Below are 14636 nucleotides of genomic sequence, written 5' to 3' on the forward strand. Positions count from 1 at the left end.
GACTGGGACCACTCAGAAGGCAATCAGGCAGAAGGCAAACTTGATGCTAGGATGGGAGACTCTGTACTTCTGACTCCCAGTCCCGCTTCTAGACCAGTTCCTGAATGTTGTGGAGATGGGTGGCTATCATTACTATTTTCAGTAGGCTGTATATCCCCCCACTATGCTTAGAGCAAACCCTCAACCCCAGCAGACCATAACATAGACTTGCCCATCAAGCCTCCATAGCACTTTAGGCTAATTAAGAGTTTACTATCAATAACAATAGCCAACACTGCTGAGTATTTAACAGGTGCTCTTTTCATGTTTTCCCATTTAATCCTCATAACAAGTCTATGATGTAAATACTACTAATATTCCAGCTTCTGAGCTGAGGAAACTGGGGCAGAGGTTCACAAAGCTACAAAGAGATGGGAGCTGAACCCAGCCTGCCTCTGGACTCTGCGCTTTTAATCCTAAGTCATCTAACTGCACATTCATCCAGGGGTACAGTTACTGAGCATATACTATGTGCATAACAATACTCTGATAAAAAGGACAGGAGACCATTTGATGACAGATTAGGTAATTGAAATTTTTCAACTCTCTGGGTTGTGGTAACAGAGCTCCCAAGTCAAAATAACTAGAGGAACGTCATCTTAGCACCCATGAACCGTCTCAGTCCCACATTCACCAACGTTCAGCGCACGGTTAGGATGGCCCACCTTGCCTTCAGCACTGGGATCCTGGTCCACTTACCTTTGGGTTCACTGACACTGTTTAACGGTTTACTGGTGAACTCCTTAATCTGCAAAGAAGAACAGTCTTTCAGCGATCCATGTTTGAAACTAGACAGGGATGTACTGGATGGTCAACAGATACTCGGCTCAGTAAATGAACCTTTTCACTAAATGCCCCAAAGACACAGGACATGTGGACTTTAATGACATGGAGACAAACGTTTTATAAAAGCAGCATTTGGATTCACCTGCTTCTCAAAGGAATTAGCGAAAGCAATCCTTAGGTGCCTTCACATTTATCCTGAATTTTAACTGAATAAATCTGATTGCTCTATAGTATTTCAAAAATACTTAAAAAAATTATTTTATTGACTTGGACAAACCACGGGGAGTGAGGAGGTGGGAAGATATTCTATCTTCATCTTATCCAACTTACAAATGCTCTAAAGACACGTTCTTAAATAAGTTGCACTTTTTTCAGAAAAATGGTGCCCATATATATATATATATATATATATACACCAAAATACCTGCTGTCTCTGAGTGATGATTAGCTCGTTCTGTTCCTGGAGCCTCTGCCCTAGTTCTTCTATCCTTTTCTTATAGAAGACATTACTTGCATTTAGATCGTCTATCATTGAAGTTCGAAGTTTCTCTATATGTGACAGGAGCTGCAAGAAAATGAGGAAGAAAGGCATGCATATGGAACCTGCAAGTAAATTTCTTCTTTCTGCAGTTTGTATGTACACACCTCACCTTCTCACTGGCTTATGTTATCTACACATTGACTAGCTCTCTGATCACCATGTCCCCAGGCCCTGGCTGTTACAAGGGGCTTCATCTCTGTTCCCAGGGAGCTCATGGCCCAAAACAGACAACATTGATCATGTGAATGGCGTAGTGACCCATTACATGAAATCACACAGGGAGGAGCGGGGATAAAGGACCAGGCCACCCACAGAGCAACTCCAACCCCAAGCAGCCCTCACATATCATCCCAGCTGGAAAGCACACTCCCCCAGCCAGAGAGGCCAACTTAATTATTTTATATACCTAGCAGTCTCTGTCCCTTAGCAGGTTTTCAATAAACATTTAGTGAGAAATGGAAGGGGGTTGGGGGTTGAGGAAAAGAGGAAGAGAGGAGCGAGAAGGGTGGAGAGAGGGTGGAAAGGATGGATGGAGGAAGGGAAGAGAAGGAAGGGAAGCACAGGGCAGATAGATCCAAAGATGCACAGATTCATCTCTAGAGGGAATATCAGTTCTGGACAAGAATTGAAGAAAAGGAACTTCCCTGGTGGTCAAGGCTAAGATTCATGCTCCCAATGCAGGGGACCTGGGTTTGACCCCTGGTCACGTAACTAGATCCCACAGGCCACAGCTAAGATCCTGCATGCTGCAAAAGACCCAGCCCAGCCAAATTAATTAACTAAATATTTTTTGAAAAAGAATACAAGAATTTGGTTTCAAAAATTCAAGGAAACATTCTTAAAGCAATTTCAGACGTTGCTTAAAAGGAGGAGAAAAAACCCTTGGTAAATGGCACGAAGCACATTCCAATTCTGTGGCTTGGGAATGGAGACAGGGAAGTGCAGGTCAGAAAAGGCGGGTAACTGTGTTGAGAGGAGCACAGAGAGAGCCTGAAGCAGCATTTCCTAACTGGAGAGGTTCGTTTGTTTTTTAAACAAACACTCAACACGTTTTAAAGGCTAAAACGTTAAGCATATCTTGTTGAATCTACACCACAGCATCATGGATACATATTTTGACTATGTTGTTCAGATGGGGAAACTCAGGTCTAGAGAGGTAAGTAGCTGACCCACATGCAGACAGCTGGAGGAGGGAAGAGCCCAGATCTCAGCTTTCCTGTCTTCCAAGTCCACACTCTCAAACTTAGTGTCTGTGTCATGAGATGTGTTAAGAAATTGTGCATGCGTGCTCAGCTGCCCAGGCTTATTTTACTCTTTGTGACCCTATGGACTGTACACCGCCAGGCTCCTCTGTCCTTGGGATTTCCCAGGAAAGAATACTGGATCGGGCTGCCATTTCCTCCTCCAAGGGATCTTCCTGACCCAGGGATGGAACCCGTGTCTCCTGCATCTCCTGCACTGGCAGACAGATTCTTTACCAATGAGCCACTTGGGAATCCCTATTCACAAGAGTGAACAAGAATGAACCCTAAAATAATGGTAGACTTTGGGGGATAATGAATAAATGAATGAAGTCGCTCAGTCGTGTCTAACTCTTTGCAACCCCACGGACTGTAACCTACCAGGCTCCTCTGTCCATGGGATTTTCCAGGCAATAGTCCTGGAGTGGATTGCCATTTCCTTCTCCAGGGGATCTTCCCAACCCAGGAATCGAACCTGAGCCACCCGGGAAGTCTTTGGGGGATAATGACATATCAATATAGATTCATCAGTTGTAACAAATGTATCACTCTGGTACAGGGTGTTGATAATACGGGAGGCAGTACATGGCGGGGGTGTGGGGGGTGGGGTATTTGGGAACTCTGCATTTCCTCTTCAATGTTGCTGTGAACCTAAAACTACTCTAAAAATAATCTAATTTACATTTAATAGACACATAGCAAAAACCAACAACAAAAAGTTAAAGCTCTCCATCAATACATAGCAGGGTCTTCCCTCTGAAGGGCTGTGTGCTCATATGAGCCCAGACAAACAATAGGTTGAACCAAGTTACAAAGGTTTCCTGGGTAAAGACTAGAAAGAAACCTTACATATCCCAATGGATGCTAACAATCTCAATGACAGGAGAACACTGTCAAGAACCTTCCCCACATTTTCAGAGACCACTGTAAGAGTGCCCCTCCCAAGACAGTCTGGGAAATCCTGAGCAGGAAAGCAGAAGGCGAAGCCAGTAAAAATGTCCAGGGGTCTAGGGGGAGGTTTAGGATCAACAATATGGGGACTCATTGCAGGACCCAAAGAGAAGGAGGACTTAAGAAAAATGATGGGATGGCATCCTTTTGATACTGGAATTAAGAACTGACCAAGAAGGTACAGAAAGAGTCTGCTGAGAGAGGAATGTGCTAGTCTGAAGATGAGGACTAGCCAGAACTTATTTCAAAAAGCTGGTGGCCCTGGAGCTCATTTCTTTTCCTTTTTTAATTAACTAATTCATTAATTTTTGGTTGCAGTGGGTCTTCATTGCTGCAGGAGGGCATTCTCTAGTTGGGGCGAGCAGGGGCTACTCCTCATTGCAGTGCGTGGGTTTCTCATTCCAGCAGCTTCTCCAGTTGTGGACCACGGGCTCTAGGCACGGGGCTTCAGTAGTTGTGGCTCTCGGGCCCTAGAGCCCAGGTGCACGGGCTTAGCTGCCCTGTGGTACATGAAGTCGTCCCGGACCAGGGATCAAACCCGTGTCCCCTGCATTGGCGAGCAGATTCTTATCCACTATACCACCAGGGAAGTCCTAGAGTTCACTTCTTGTGACTTTCTACCACTGCGAGTTTTACATTTTTTTTCTCTACCAGCCACATCACCCCATTCTGCTGCCCTTTTACTACGTGACCATTCCACAACGTCCCAAGCTCTGAGTCTTCTGTTGGGTGGAAAAGGGCATGCCACCATTTACCTGTGGTTCCCTTTGAACTCCTACCACTGCTATTTAAAAACAAAACCAAAAAAAAAAAGACTGCCAAGAATTTAGGTAAAGCAATAAAAAGTTGGCAAACGCAACTTCCCGTAAGCAGAGAAATACAATATGTGCATTGTAGGAACACAGTAGGCACCAATCATGTGGAATAATTGATAGTCAGGTCTCGGGCACAGATTACTAAACCTGAGGGAATTCGCCCCTCTGCTGGGGTTTAGGAGGAATGAAGGGAGAAGCAAGGAGCTTCTGAACAAGCAAAGCCAACAGACGAGGGAGCAGCGTAGCCTGCTGGCAGCACCAAAACTCCCCGCTCCCAGCACACGGGGCGAGGTGCCTCCCTCAGAACCAGACCTTCCCTTCCTCTCTGTCACCACCTGCAGGGGCCAAGTGGAAACATCTACAGCTTACACAGCAGTCTAGCTAGAAAGCCACTGAAATTCCCACAGCTGCCTGGAATGCAAGAGGCTTAAAGGAGCAAGGGCTAAAATCACCTATTAAAAACAAAACCTGAATTTCTGTCCCTAAACCCCTGTGTGCTAAAGAAGCCTTGAAGAATAAAAGTAGGACTTCAAATCGTAAGAGCAGTGGTTCAAACCATGGATCCAAAACACAATGATCTGGGGTCTGCTGCTGTTGTTATTGGTGTTTATTTTTTTCCAAACTCTGCATGTCCCAGACTCACCTGCCGAATGAGTCTCGGGAACTGCTGCCTTAGAGCATCTCAAAGGAAAGATTCAGGGTTCTTACAGAAAAGCAACTGCTCTAAGTTGTCTGTTTCCCTCCCCTGCTGGCTAAGTGCCTCAAGAATGACAGGTGAACAAGGCAGCGGGGCAGATAAGCAGGGACCCAAGGTTAAGAGGATCTGGATTCAAATATCACACTCACACTAACAGAAAGCTCTTTCCACCCACTCTTCTGCCCCCTACAATTAGCATCCCTCTCTCTGCAAAAAAAAAAAAAAAAAAAAAAGAAGGCTGAGTGATCCCCTTGTTGGCCACCTATCAACCTTCTGCATTCATTTAGCAAATATTTAGTAGGCCCCTAAGAACGGATGCTTTCAAACTGTGGTGCTGGAGACGACTCTTCAGAGTTCCTTGGACTGCCAGGAGATCAAACCAGTCAATCCTAAAGGAAATCAACCCTGACTATTCATTGGAAGGACTGATGCTAAAGCTGAAGCTCCAATACTTTGGCCACCTGATGCAAAGAGCCAACTCACTGGAAAAGACCCTGATGCTGGGAAAGACTGAGGGCAGGAAGAAAAGTGGGGGGACAGAGGATGAGATGGTCGGATGGTATCACCGACTTGATGGACATGAGTATGAGCAAACTCAGGGAGATGGTGATGGACAGGGAAGCCTGGCATGCTGCAGTCCATGGGGCCTCAAAGAGTCGAACACAACTGAACAACAACAACAAGAACATTTTAGGAACATTATTAGATTCTGGGAATGCAGTGGAGGAGTAAACAGAGCCCTTCCCTCAAAAGGCTAATGATCTGGCTGGAGAGACAGAGAATAAACAAGTAAACTAACAAGCTACTTAAAAAGTGATCAGTCAGAGTTACACTTGTGAAGTGATGAGAATAATTAAGGGAGAGGATCGCTTCCCTGGATGGAGCGGTCTTGGGTGACTTCAAGTGTCTTAAAGGAGGAGAATGAAGGCAGGAGCGATGCTCTCCTATTGGCCTTGAAGAAGTCACAGTCAGGTTGTGAACTGCGGAGCTGAGGGTCTCACTCCACCCTGACTCCCACGGCTGACCATGGGGAACTGCACATTGCCAACCATCTGAACAGGTTTTGAAGAGGCCCCAGAGCCCCAGAGGAGACAGCTCGGCTGACACCTCCAATGCAGCTCATGAAACCCCGAGCAGAAGACCCAGATAAGCCGTGCCTAGACTCCTATCCCATAGAAACTGTGACATACTAAATTTGTAGTAATTTGCAACAGCAGAGAAAACTAGGGCTTTCCTGGTAGCTTAGATGGTGAAGAATCTGCCTGCAATGCAGGAGACCTGGGTTTGATCCCTGGGTTGGGAAGATCTCCTGGAGAAGGGGGGAGTGGGAACCCACTCCAGTACTCTTGCCTGGAGAATTCCATGGAGACAGGAGCCTAGTGGGCTACAGTCCACGGGATCACAAAGAGTAGGACACAACTGAGTGACTAACACTTTCACTTTCGGAGAAAACTAAATCAGAGGGGAAGGAGCCAGCTGCATAAGGAGCAAGGGGAAATACCTCCCAGAAGTAAAAAACCACATGTACAAGGAGAAAAAAGGCTGCGTGTTCTATAAATTACCAGAAGGCCATCATAGCTAAAATAGTAGGTTGAGAGAGAGGATCAGGACGAGCTGAGTAGCCAGGTTGTTCTGTCTGCTCTGCAGAGAGCAGATTACAAGAGGAAGGCTGGAACTGGGAGACTGGATAGACCCAAAAGGGGTTTCCCTTTTGGAAATGCTGGGAGCTCAGTGGAGAAGCAATGGAAGGCATAGAAATGTCCAGAAAAACATGGATATGAGATACTCAGCAGGACCCATCAATAGCCTGGAACTGGGAGTTGAGGAGGAGATGGGAATCAATGTCTGCACTTGAGTGGACGAGGATGCCATCAACCAAAAAGAAAAAGATGTCTGGGAACAAACCCAAGGACCTCATTTTAGACACATCACATTTAAAAAGTTGTGCAGAGGCCGAGTACGAAGCTGGCTATCTCATCTGGAGCTCAGAAGGGTGGCTTAGGTTGGAGAAATGAATTGGGTGTTATATCTACTCATAGGCCAGCCACTATTTTTAACAAACTCTCTCTGTCCAATTGCTGGAGCAATAGAACCATGAGAAATAAGTTTCTGTTGTTTATCAGCCACCCAGTCTATCCTGTTTGCCCAAAAGGGGATACAAAGGGCTATAAAACACATACAATTTAAAGTGAAAAAATAAACAGATGTTTTCCTACCTAAAAATCTCAAATAAATTTATTTTATATTTTTGCACTATTATAAAAGCATCTTAACACTTAAATTTCTGATGTACCTAGCAGAAAGGAAATAGGTGTTACAATTAATTTTTGTTTTCATTAAAATGACTTAAAAAGTGACTTTAATATAAACAATCCTCATTTTTATAGACAGACCTGGAGATACTGTGGATTAAGTTCCAGATCATAGCAATAGAGCCAAATTGCAATAAAATGAGTCGCATGAATTTTTTAGTATCCTACTGCATGTAGAAGTTATGTTACACTACATTGTGGCCCATTAAGTGTGCAATAACATTATGTCTAAAAAACAATATACATATGTTAATTAAAAATACTTTATTGCTAAAAAATGCATCATCTGACAATGCAGGGTTGCCACAAACCTTCAATTTATATAAAACACAATTATCTGCAAAGTGCAATAAAACAAGGTAGGCCTGTATTCAAAACTTAGATTGCCACTCTGTAATGTAGAAAAATTAGAAATATGTATTCAACAATGAAGAAGAGATTAAATAGTTGATGATACATCAATAAGATCATCATGGAGTCATAAAAATAATCACAATTTTGAAGAATATTTTAAAACATAGGAAAATGTTTATGATATATTAAATTAAAATGTATAAAGTTATAGATATAAAGCATAATTTAAAAACTCTGAGACAAATTATATGTATGGGTTTCTATACCTAAAGAAGCACATTTACAGCATCAAAAAGACTGAAGAAATTATAACAAAGCAGTAGCACTGGTTATCTTTGGCACTGGAATTATAAGTAATATAAGTTTTTGTTATACATTTCTCTACAAATTGTTTTCAGTGGACAAATACTATATTATAAAGAGAGCAAATATTCTTTTCAGAAAGACCCACTTTTTATAGGCCAATCATTTCTTAATCTTACCCGGCTCTTTTCTTTCTTGTGTTCTTGATGAAGAGCCTGAACACGAGCTGTCCACTTGCTTTCCTGCAAAACAGTAAAATAGGAGAAATTCAGGTCCAACTATAATAATGACGGGCTTCCCAGGTGTCACTAGTGGTAAAGAACCTGCCTACCAATGGAGGAGAAATAAGGGACGTGGGTTTGATCCCGGGGTAGGGAAGATCCCCCGGAGAAGGGCATGACAACCCACTCCAGTATTTCTGCCTGGAAAATTCCATGGACAGACGAGCCTGGTGGGCTATGTCCATTGGGTCGCAAAGAGTCAGACATGACTGAAGCCACTTAGCATGCTCTCATAATAATGACATCTACTCAGAACGAGAGCTTCTTTTTCAGTGAGTATCTAGGAAACCCAACTATTTGGGTAACATTTTAGCAGCCATTTTTAAAGACGAATACAGTCAGAAACTAATCACACTTGCACCTGGTTTTCACCTTACACGCTGAGGCAGAGGTCAACAAATATTTTTTATTAAGGGGCTAACAGAAAATATGTTAGACTCGGGGGGCCAGATAACTCACTACTACCAGGAATGGGACAACAGCCATAAGTAATATGTGAATGAATAGCCACAGATGATACATAGTAGCAAGGCTGCGTCTTAGTGCTTAGCTGTTCAGTCCAGTCCGACTCTGCAATCCCATGGACTGTAGCCAGCCAGGCTCCTCTGTCCATGGGGATTCTCCAGGCAAGAATACTGGAGTGGGTTGCCATGCCCTCCTCCAGGGGATCTTCCCTACCCAGGTATAGAACCCAGGTCTCCCACATTGCAGGCAGATTCTTTATCGTCTGAGCCACCAGGGAAGCTCTGTGTTTCAATAAAACTTCATTAAAAAAAACCAGGTGTTAGCCTGCCAACCTAAGAAGTCAAAAGGAAACGTCATGGTTTCTAGTCTATAGGTTATGCACTGACAAAGCTCACAGGAAGGCCTCAGACAAATTCACGTGGCACCTGAGAGTTTCATAGCCGAGTCCCTCAACTAGTGAGAGAGCAGCCTGCTGGGAGCAACCAGCAGGACCCAATTCCTGATTCCCTACCGTGTATCTGCACCTCATTGGGCAGCTGCAGCAGGCTGTGTGCGTGCAGGCTAAGTCGCAACAGTTGTGTCCAACTCTGCGACCCCCTGGACTGTAGACCTCCAGGCTCCTCTGTCCATGGGATTTCCCAGGCAAGAATACTGGCATGGGTTGCCATGCCCTCCTGCAGGGGATCTTCCCAACCCAGGGACTGAACCAGTGCCTCTTATGTCTCCTGCATTGGCAGGCGGGTTCTTTACTACTGGTGCTACCAGGCTGGTAGAGGACTAAGAGGCAGGCCCTGCCCTCCCTGGGGGCGGTCGGCGGGGGAAGGTACACATAACAATGGGAGGTTTCCACATAATGGCATGTGGTCAGGTCCAGCTTGGAGGACTGTGGCATGCATTAACCCCGAGGCCCAGGAGAACTTTCCAGAAGAGACGCCATTCCAGCTGAGTAAGTGATGGCGCCTAAAAACTAGGAAGTACATGACAAAGAAAGCTGGAACCAGGCGCTTTTAGGCACTGCTGGTGTGTCAAGGTAAAGCCAAGAATGGTGGGAGATAGCAGGACCAGATGCCCAGGGACTCAAATGGTTCTAGAGTTTGTTCTGTGAAAAACAGGGAGTCACTGAAGGATTTTAGACAGGGTGGTGATGTGTTCAGCCTGGCTGCAATGCAGGAGGTAGATTTGGGGGAGAGAGGCAAGACAAGAAGCTGTGGTTGTAGTCCATATTCACAAACACATCTACTTTTTTAAAAATTTTTAAATTTTGTCTTAGGGTATAGCTGGTTGGGCTTCCCAGCTGGCGCTAGTGGTAAAGAACCTGCCCACCAATGCAGGAGACAAAACAGATGCTGGTTCGATCCTTTGGTTGGGAAGATCCCTTGGAGGAGGGCATGGCAATCCACTCCAGTATTCTTGCCTGGGAAATCCCATGGACAGAGGAACCTGGCGGGCTACAGTCCAGGGGGTCACACAGAGCCGGACACAACTAAAATGACTCAGCACACACACGCAGAACCGTTTAACAATGTTGCGATAGTTTCAGGGGAACAGCGAAGGGACTCAACCATTCACATACACGTATCCATTTTCCTCCAGACCCCCTTCCCATCCAGGCTGCCACACAACACTGAGTAGTTCCATGTGTTATACAATAGGTCCCTGAAAAACACATTTACTTTTTAAAATGATGTAATACTGCTTTTTGAAAAAAAATCATGATTTCATAAGCTTTAATCTGTTTTCTGGCTAAAAAAAGTTCTCCTAAGTCACTGTGACCAAAAGAGCCAGGATGAAGGCCGTACTGATTACTGAGGTTCACTTCCAGATGACTGTAATTCATCTGATATGTGTAAAAGATCATCAGTTCACCAGTGCAGCTTATACGCTCTGAAAACACAGTCTGTGCTTCAAAATGCCTTTCTATGCCTTTCGAAAGTGGGCCTTCATCTGAAACATGAAAAATAACTACTAATAATATAAACTAATTCAAACATATATCATTCGAGGAAAAATTAAACAACTTTGCCAGACGTTCTGTATCCACATCTATTAGTCAATCAGTATCTAATAAAGAAGGCTGAGTGCCAAAGAATTGATGCTTTTGAACTGTGGTGTTGGAGAAGACTCTTGAAGAGTCCCTTGGACAGCAAAGAGATCCAACCAGTCCACCCTAAAGCAAATCAGCCCTGAATAATCATTGGAAGGACTGATGCTGAAGCTGAAGCTCCAACACTTTGGCCACCTGATGTGAAGAACTGACTCATTTGAAAAGACCCTGATGCTGGGAAAGATTGAAGGCAGGAGGAGAAGGGGACAACAGAGGATGAGATGCTTGGATGGCATCACTGACTCGATGGACATGAGTGTGAGTAAGCTCCAGGAGTTGGTGATAGACAGGGAAGCCTGGCATGCTGCAGTCCGTGGGGTTGCAAAGAATCGGACACGAGTGAGTGACTGAAGTATCTAATGAACATCTATTATGAATTACACATGCAATAGGAGACAAGAAAAAAAGAATTAGCCACTGTTACCATCACTGAAAGAGACACTTTTTCTTAGATGCTGTCACCTATAAATTACCTCAACAAGAAAAATCAGTAGTCACCCACTTCTACATACCTGATTGTCAAGTAGCTGCATCACATTTTGGAAATCCTGGGGATGCTGTGGACGTTCTTCTTTAAACTCATGTGCATCTTTTAGCGTGCCTATGTTAGACTTGATCTGCATATTGGACTTCTGGATTTCTGACAATTGCTATAAAAGAGAAGTAAAAATCACTGGTAAAAATGTTCATACTTCTATAAGACTGAAGCAGAGGGCCTCCCTGGTGGCTCAGTGGTAAAGAATCCACCTGCGAATGCAGGAGACGCGGGTTCAATCCCTGATCCGTGAAGATCCCACATGCCGCGGAGCAACTAAGCCCGTGCGCCACAACTATTGAGCCCGTGCTCGAGAGCCTGGGAGCCGCAACTCCTGAGCCCACAGGCCACAACTACCGAAGCTGGCGTGTCTTAGAGTCCATGCTCTGCAACAAGAGAAACCACTGCAATGAGAAGCTTGAGCTTCATAGCTAGAGCATAGCCGCAGCTCTCCGCAGCTAGAGAAAAGCCTGCAGAGCCACGAAGACCCAGCACAGCCAAAAAAATAATGTTTTTAATTTTTAATTAAGAAATAAAGACTGAAACAGAGAACAAAATTGGGGAGCCGGTAGCCATACATTAAATCTGACTATCCTACAAGACACTCATCGTGCTTCTCTTCACAGTGGTTTTCCTGTTTTACTTCTTCCAATAAAAGAATATGCACAGGGTGAAAAAGGGAAAGGAAAACCTAACCTTCTAATCTTAGGCGATGGGTGATGGGCAGGTGAACAGTTACCAGAAACAGGAATTGGGTGCAGTTGATAGACTGGGTGATTTAGTGAGGCGGCCAGAAGGGGGCGACAGAGGATGAGATGGTTGGAGGGCATCACCAGCTCCAAGTTTGAGCAAGCTCCAGGAGATGGTGCAGGACAGGGAAGCCTGGCATGCTGCAGTCCACGGTGTCGCAAAGAGTCGGGCACGACTGAGCAACTGAACAACAACAACTGTCCAAGAGCTCTGATGCTCAGACCCAAGGGAGGTGATGTGGGGACACCTGAACCAAAAGGGAGCTGCCTGAAGGAAGCCCTACAGAAAAGACACAGTGAGCCACCCCACGTTAACTTCCCCTCAACTTTTCATCTGCAAATTACAACTTACGGAAAGGTTGAAAGGACAGTACAATGAACATCCATTTCACTGCCACCAATAGCTAACTAACCCTGGGCCACATTTGCTTTATAGACAGCGGCTGGCAAACTTTTTCTGTAAAGAGCCAGATAGCATTTGACTTTGGAGACACGTAAGGTGTCACAGCGACTCAACTCCATGGCGGCAGCACAGAAGCTCCATAGAGAAAGTGTAGAGGAAACCACACAGCTGTATTCCAAAATACTCTCTTGTAGACACACCGGAAGGTCAATTGATACCATTTTCATGTCATGAAATATATTTGCTTTTGACTTTGTTCAGCCACTTTAAAGTGTAAAAACCTTTCTTAGATCAAGGGCCATACAAAATCAGGTAGTTTGCTAGATTTGGGTCCCAAGTCACAGTTTGCCCATCCCCATGAGAGGGTTCAGGGCGTTTTAGGGAAGGATCTTCGCAGTTTTCCCAAACTACCCCTCTGTTTCAGTTTATAAAACATGTTGCCCCTAGAGGGAGCTCAAGAATCTTCCCTGGTCTCCTTTGCTTCCCTGGGACCAAGGCTGCTCCCACAGGGAAGAGGGAGGGGCTGCATTTAATCACATCCAGCTCATCCACCTCACTCAGACTGAACAGGCCTGTCTTTCTGGGTCAGCTTCTTTCTCCCACATTGGGGATCTGTGTCATTCTTTCTAGACAGTTCCTTTGGAACTTTGGAAAGCTCCAAAAGTTGGGGAAGGGGTTATGGTTTCAGGTTATCCAAACCTAATGAGTTAAGCAAGAGGGCCCTTCTCTGATCTGACCCAAATGTACCAAGTGTTCTGCACTGGGGTTTGGGGCCAGAGCTCCTGCTCTTAAGGACTTGCTCTGTTTTCCACATGCCCGAGCTCCCTAGGCTCTCAGGGAGGACGGGAGTCTGGGCCAGGGCACGATAAAGGAACTTGTGGGTCTGAGGGCCACATTGCCACTGTTATGCCACCTCTAAAGGCCACAACTCTGTCGATGCTATGAGGACTCCTAGGTTTAATACTCACATATTCTAATGCTGAGTTCTTAGAAGTCAGTTCTTTAAACTCCTTCATAAACATTTCCTTGACTTTTTCCATTTCATCAACTAGTTTCTCCTTTTCTTCTTCTTTCCATCTATCGAATAACTTCAGAAATTCTTCCTCTTTTGTTTTCTGCATTTCATATTCCTGAAATTGATTTAATACATGGCTTTAAAAGCTCTGACATGAAGCAAGCCTGCAGAATTTTAAATAAATGGGCACAGCTTCACCTCACATGGGTCGGTGAGACTTGCAAATTTCAGTTAGGCCTTTCTTGTTTTGTTGCAAAAAACACTGCGTATAAAGGGAGGTCTGTGCACAATGATTTTTCCCAAACCAGAGGCAGCACATAGCATCCTTTTGTCCTTACATCTCTTAAAGTATAAACACAGAGGTCCAAAGTCTCAAAACTTCCTAGAGACTATACAATCTTCCAAGACTGAATCATGAAGAAACCGAAAATCCAAACAGACCAATAAGGAGGAGAGACTGAATCAGTAATCAAGAGAAACTCCCAATGAAGAGAAGTTCAGGACCTGATGGTTTCACTGGTGAACTCTACTGAATATTTAAAGGGAATGAACCCCTATCCTTCCCAACACATCACTGCTTCAGAATTCAGCCTCATACCTTAGAGAGCCTGACTGCGTGGGCATGCTGTGCAGCCTCTAGCTGAGACTTGGTGAGCTGCAGCTGCTCCTTCAACATGTCGATCTCACTTTGGAGCTTGTCCGTCTGAGCCCTTGCCTTATACTCTGTTGTAACAGAAATATCGTTAAAATACCATCTCTTAGAAGCCCATTGGAAAACTTACAGGGTACAGTGCTACTAATAAGACAAAGACAAAGGAAACTGCTTTTCCTTGGGATATTACTCTTTTTCATGCTGCACGAGCCAACTTTACTCTTTACTTTGTATTTTCAGCCCTTTGCATCATTGGGCACCGAATTATTTTTAAGCAGATTCTTTCAGCCACTGGGTTGAGGTTGGACTAACCCTGCAGAGGCAGGGTGAGAGCCCGTTCAGGGAGCAAAGGAATAATCCTGGGCTCTTCTCCAAGACGCCTGTCTCAATCAG

At 44.7% G+C, this 14636-nt stretch overlaps 1 protein-coding gene across 1 annotated transcript in view; it reads right to left on the bottom strand.

Annotated features, from left to right (window-relative positions):
- LOC128057753 (cilium assembly protein DZIP1-like) overlaps nt 1-14636 on the bottom strand; it is a 46200-nt gene that overhangs the window by 24700 nt on the left and 6864 nt on the right. The window contains exons 4-9 of the mRNA XM_052650249.1: nt 14190-14314; nt 13545-13706; nt 11402-11539; nt 8219-8281; nt 1250-1390; nt 739-787 (exon numbers count right to left, since the gene is read on the bottom strand). Of these exons, the coding sequence (XP_052506209.1) occupies nt 739-787; nt 1250-1390; nt 8219-8281; nt 11402-11539; nt 13545-13706; nt 14190-14314 (678 nt within the window). The remainder of the gene's footprint in view (nt 1-738; nt 788-1249; nt 1391-8218; nt 8282-11401; nt 11540-13544; nt 13707-14189; nt 14315-14636) is intronic.

This window comes from Budorcas taxicolor, chromosome 12, assembly GCF_023091745.1.
Source record: "Budorcas taxicolor isolate Tak-1 chromosome 12, Takin1.1, whole genome shotgun sequence".
NCBI lineage: Eukaryota > Metazoa > Chordata > Mammalia > Artiodactyla > Bovidae > Budorcas > Budorcas taxicolor.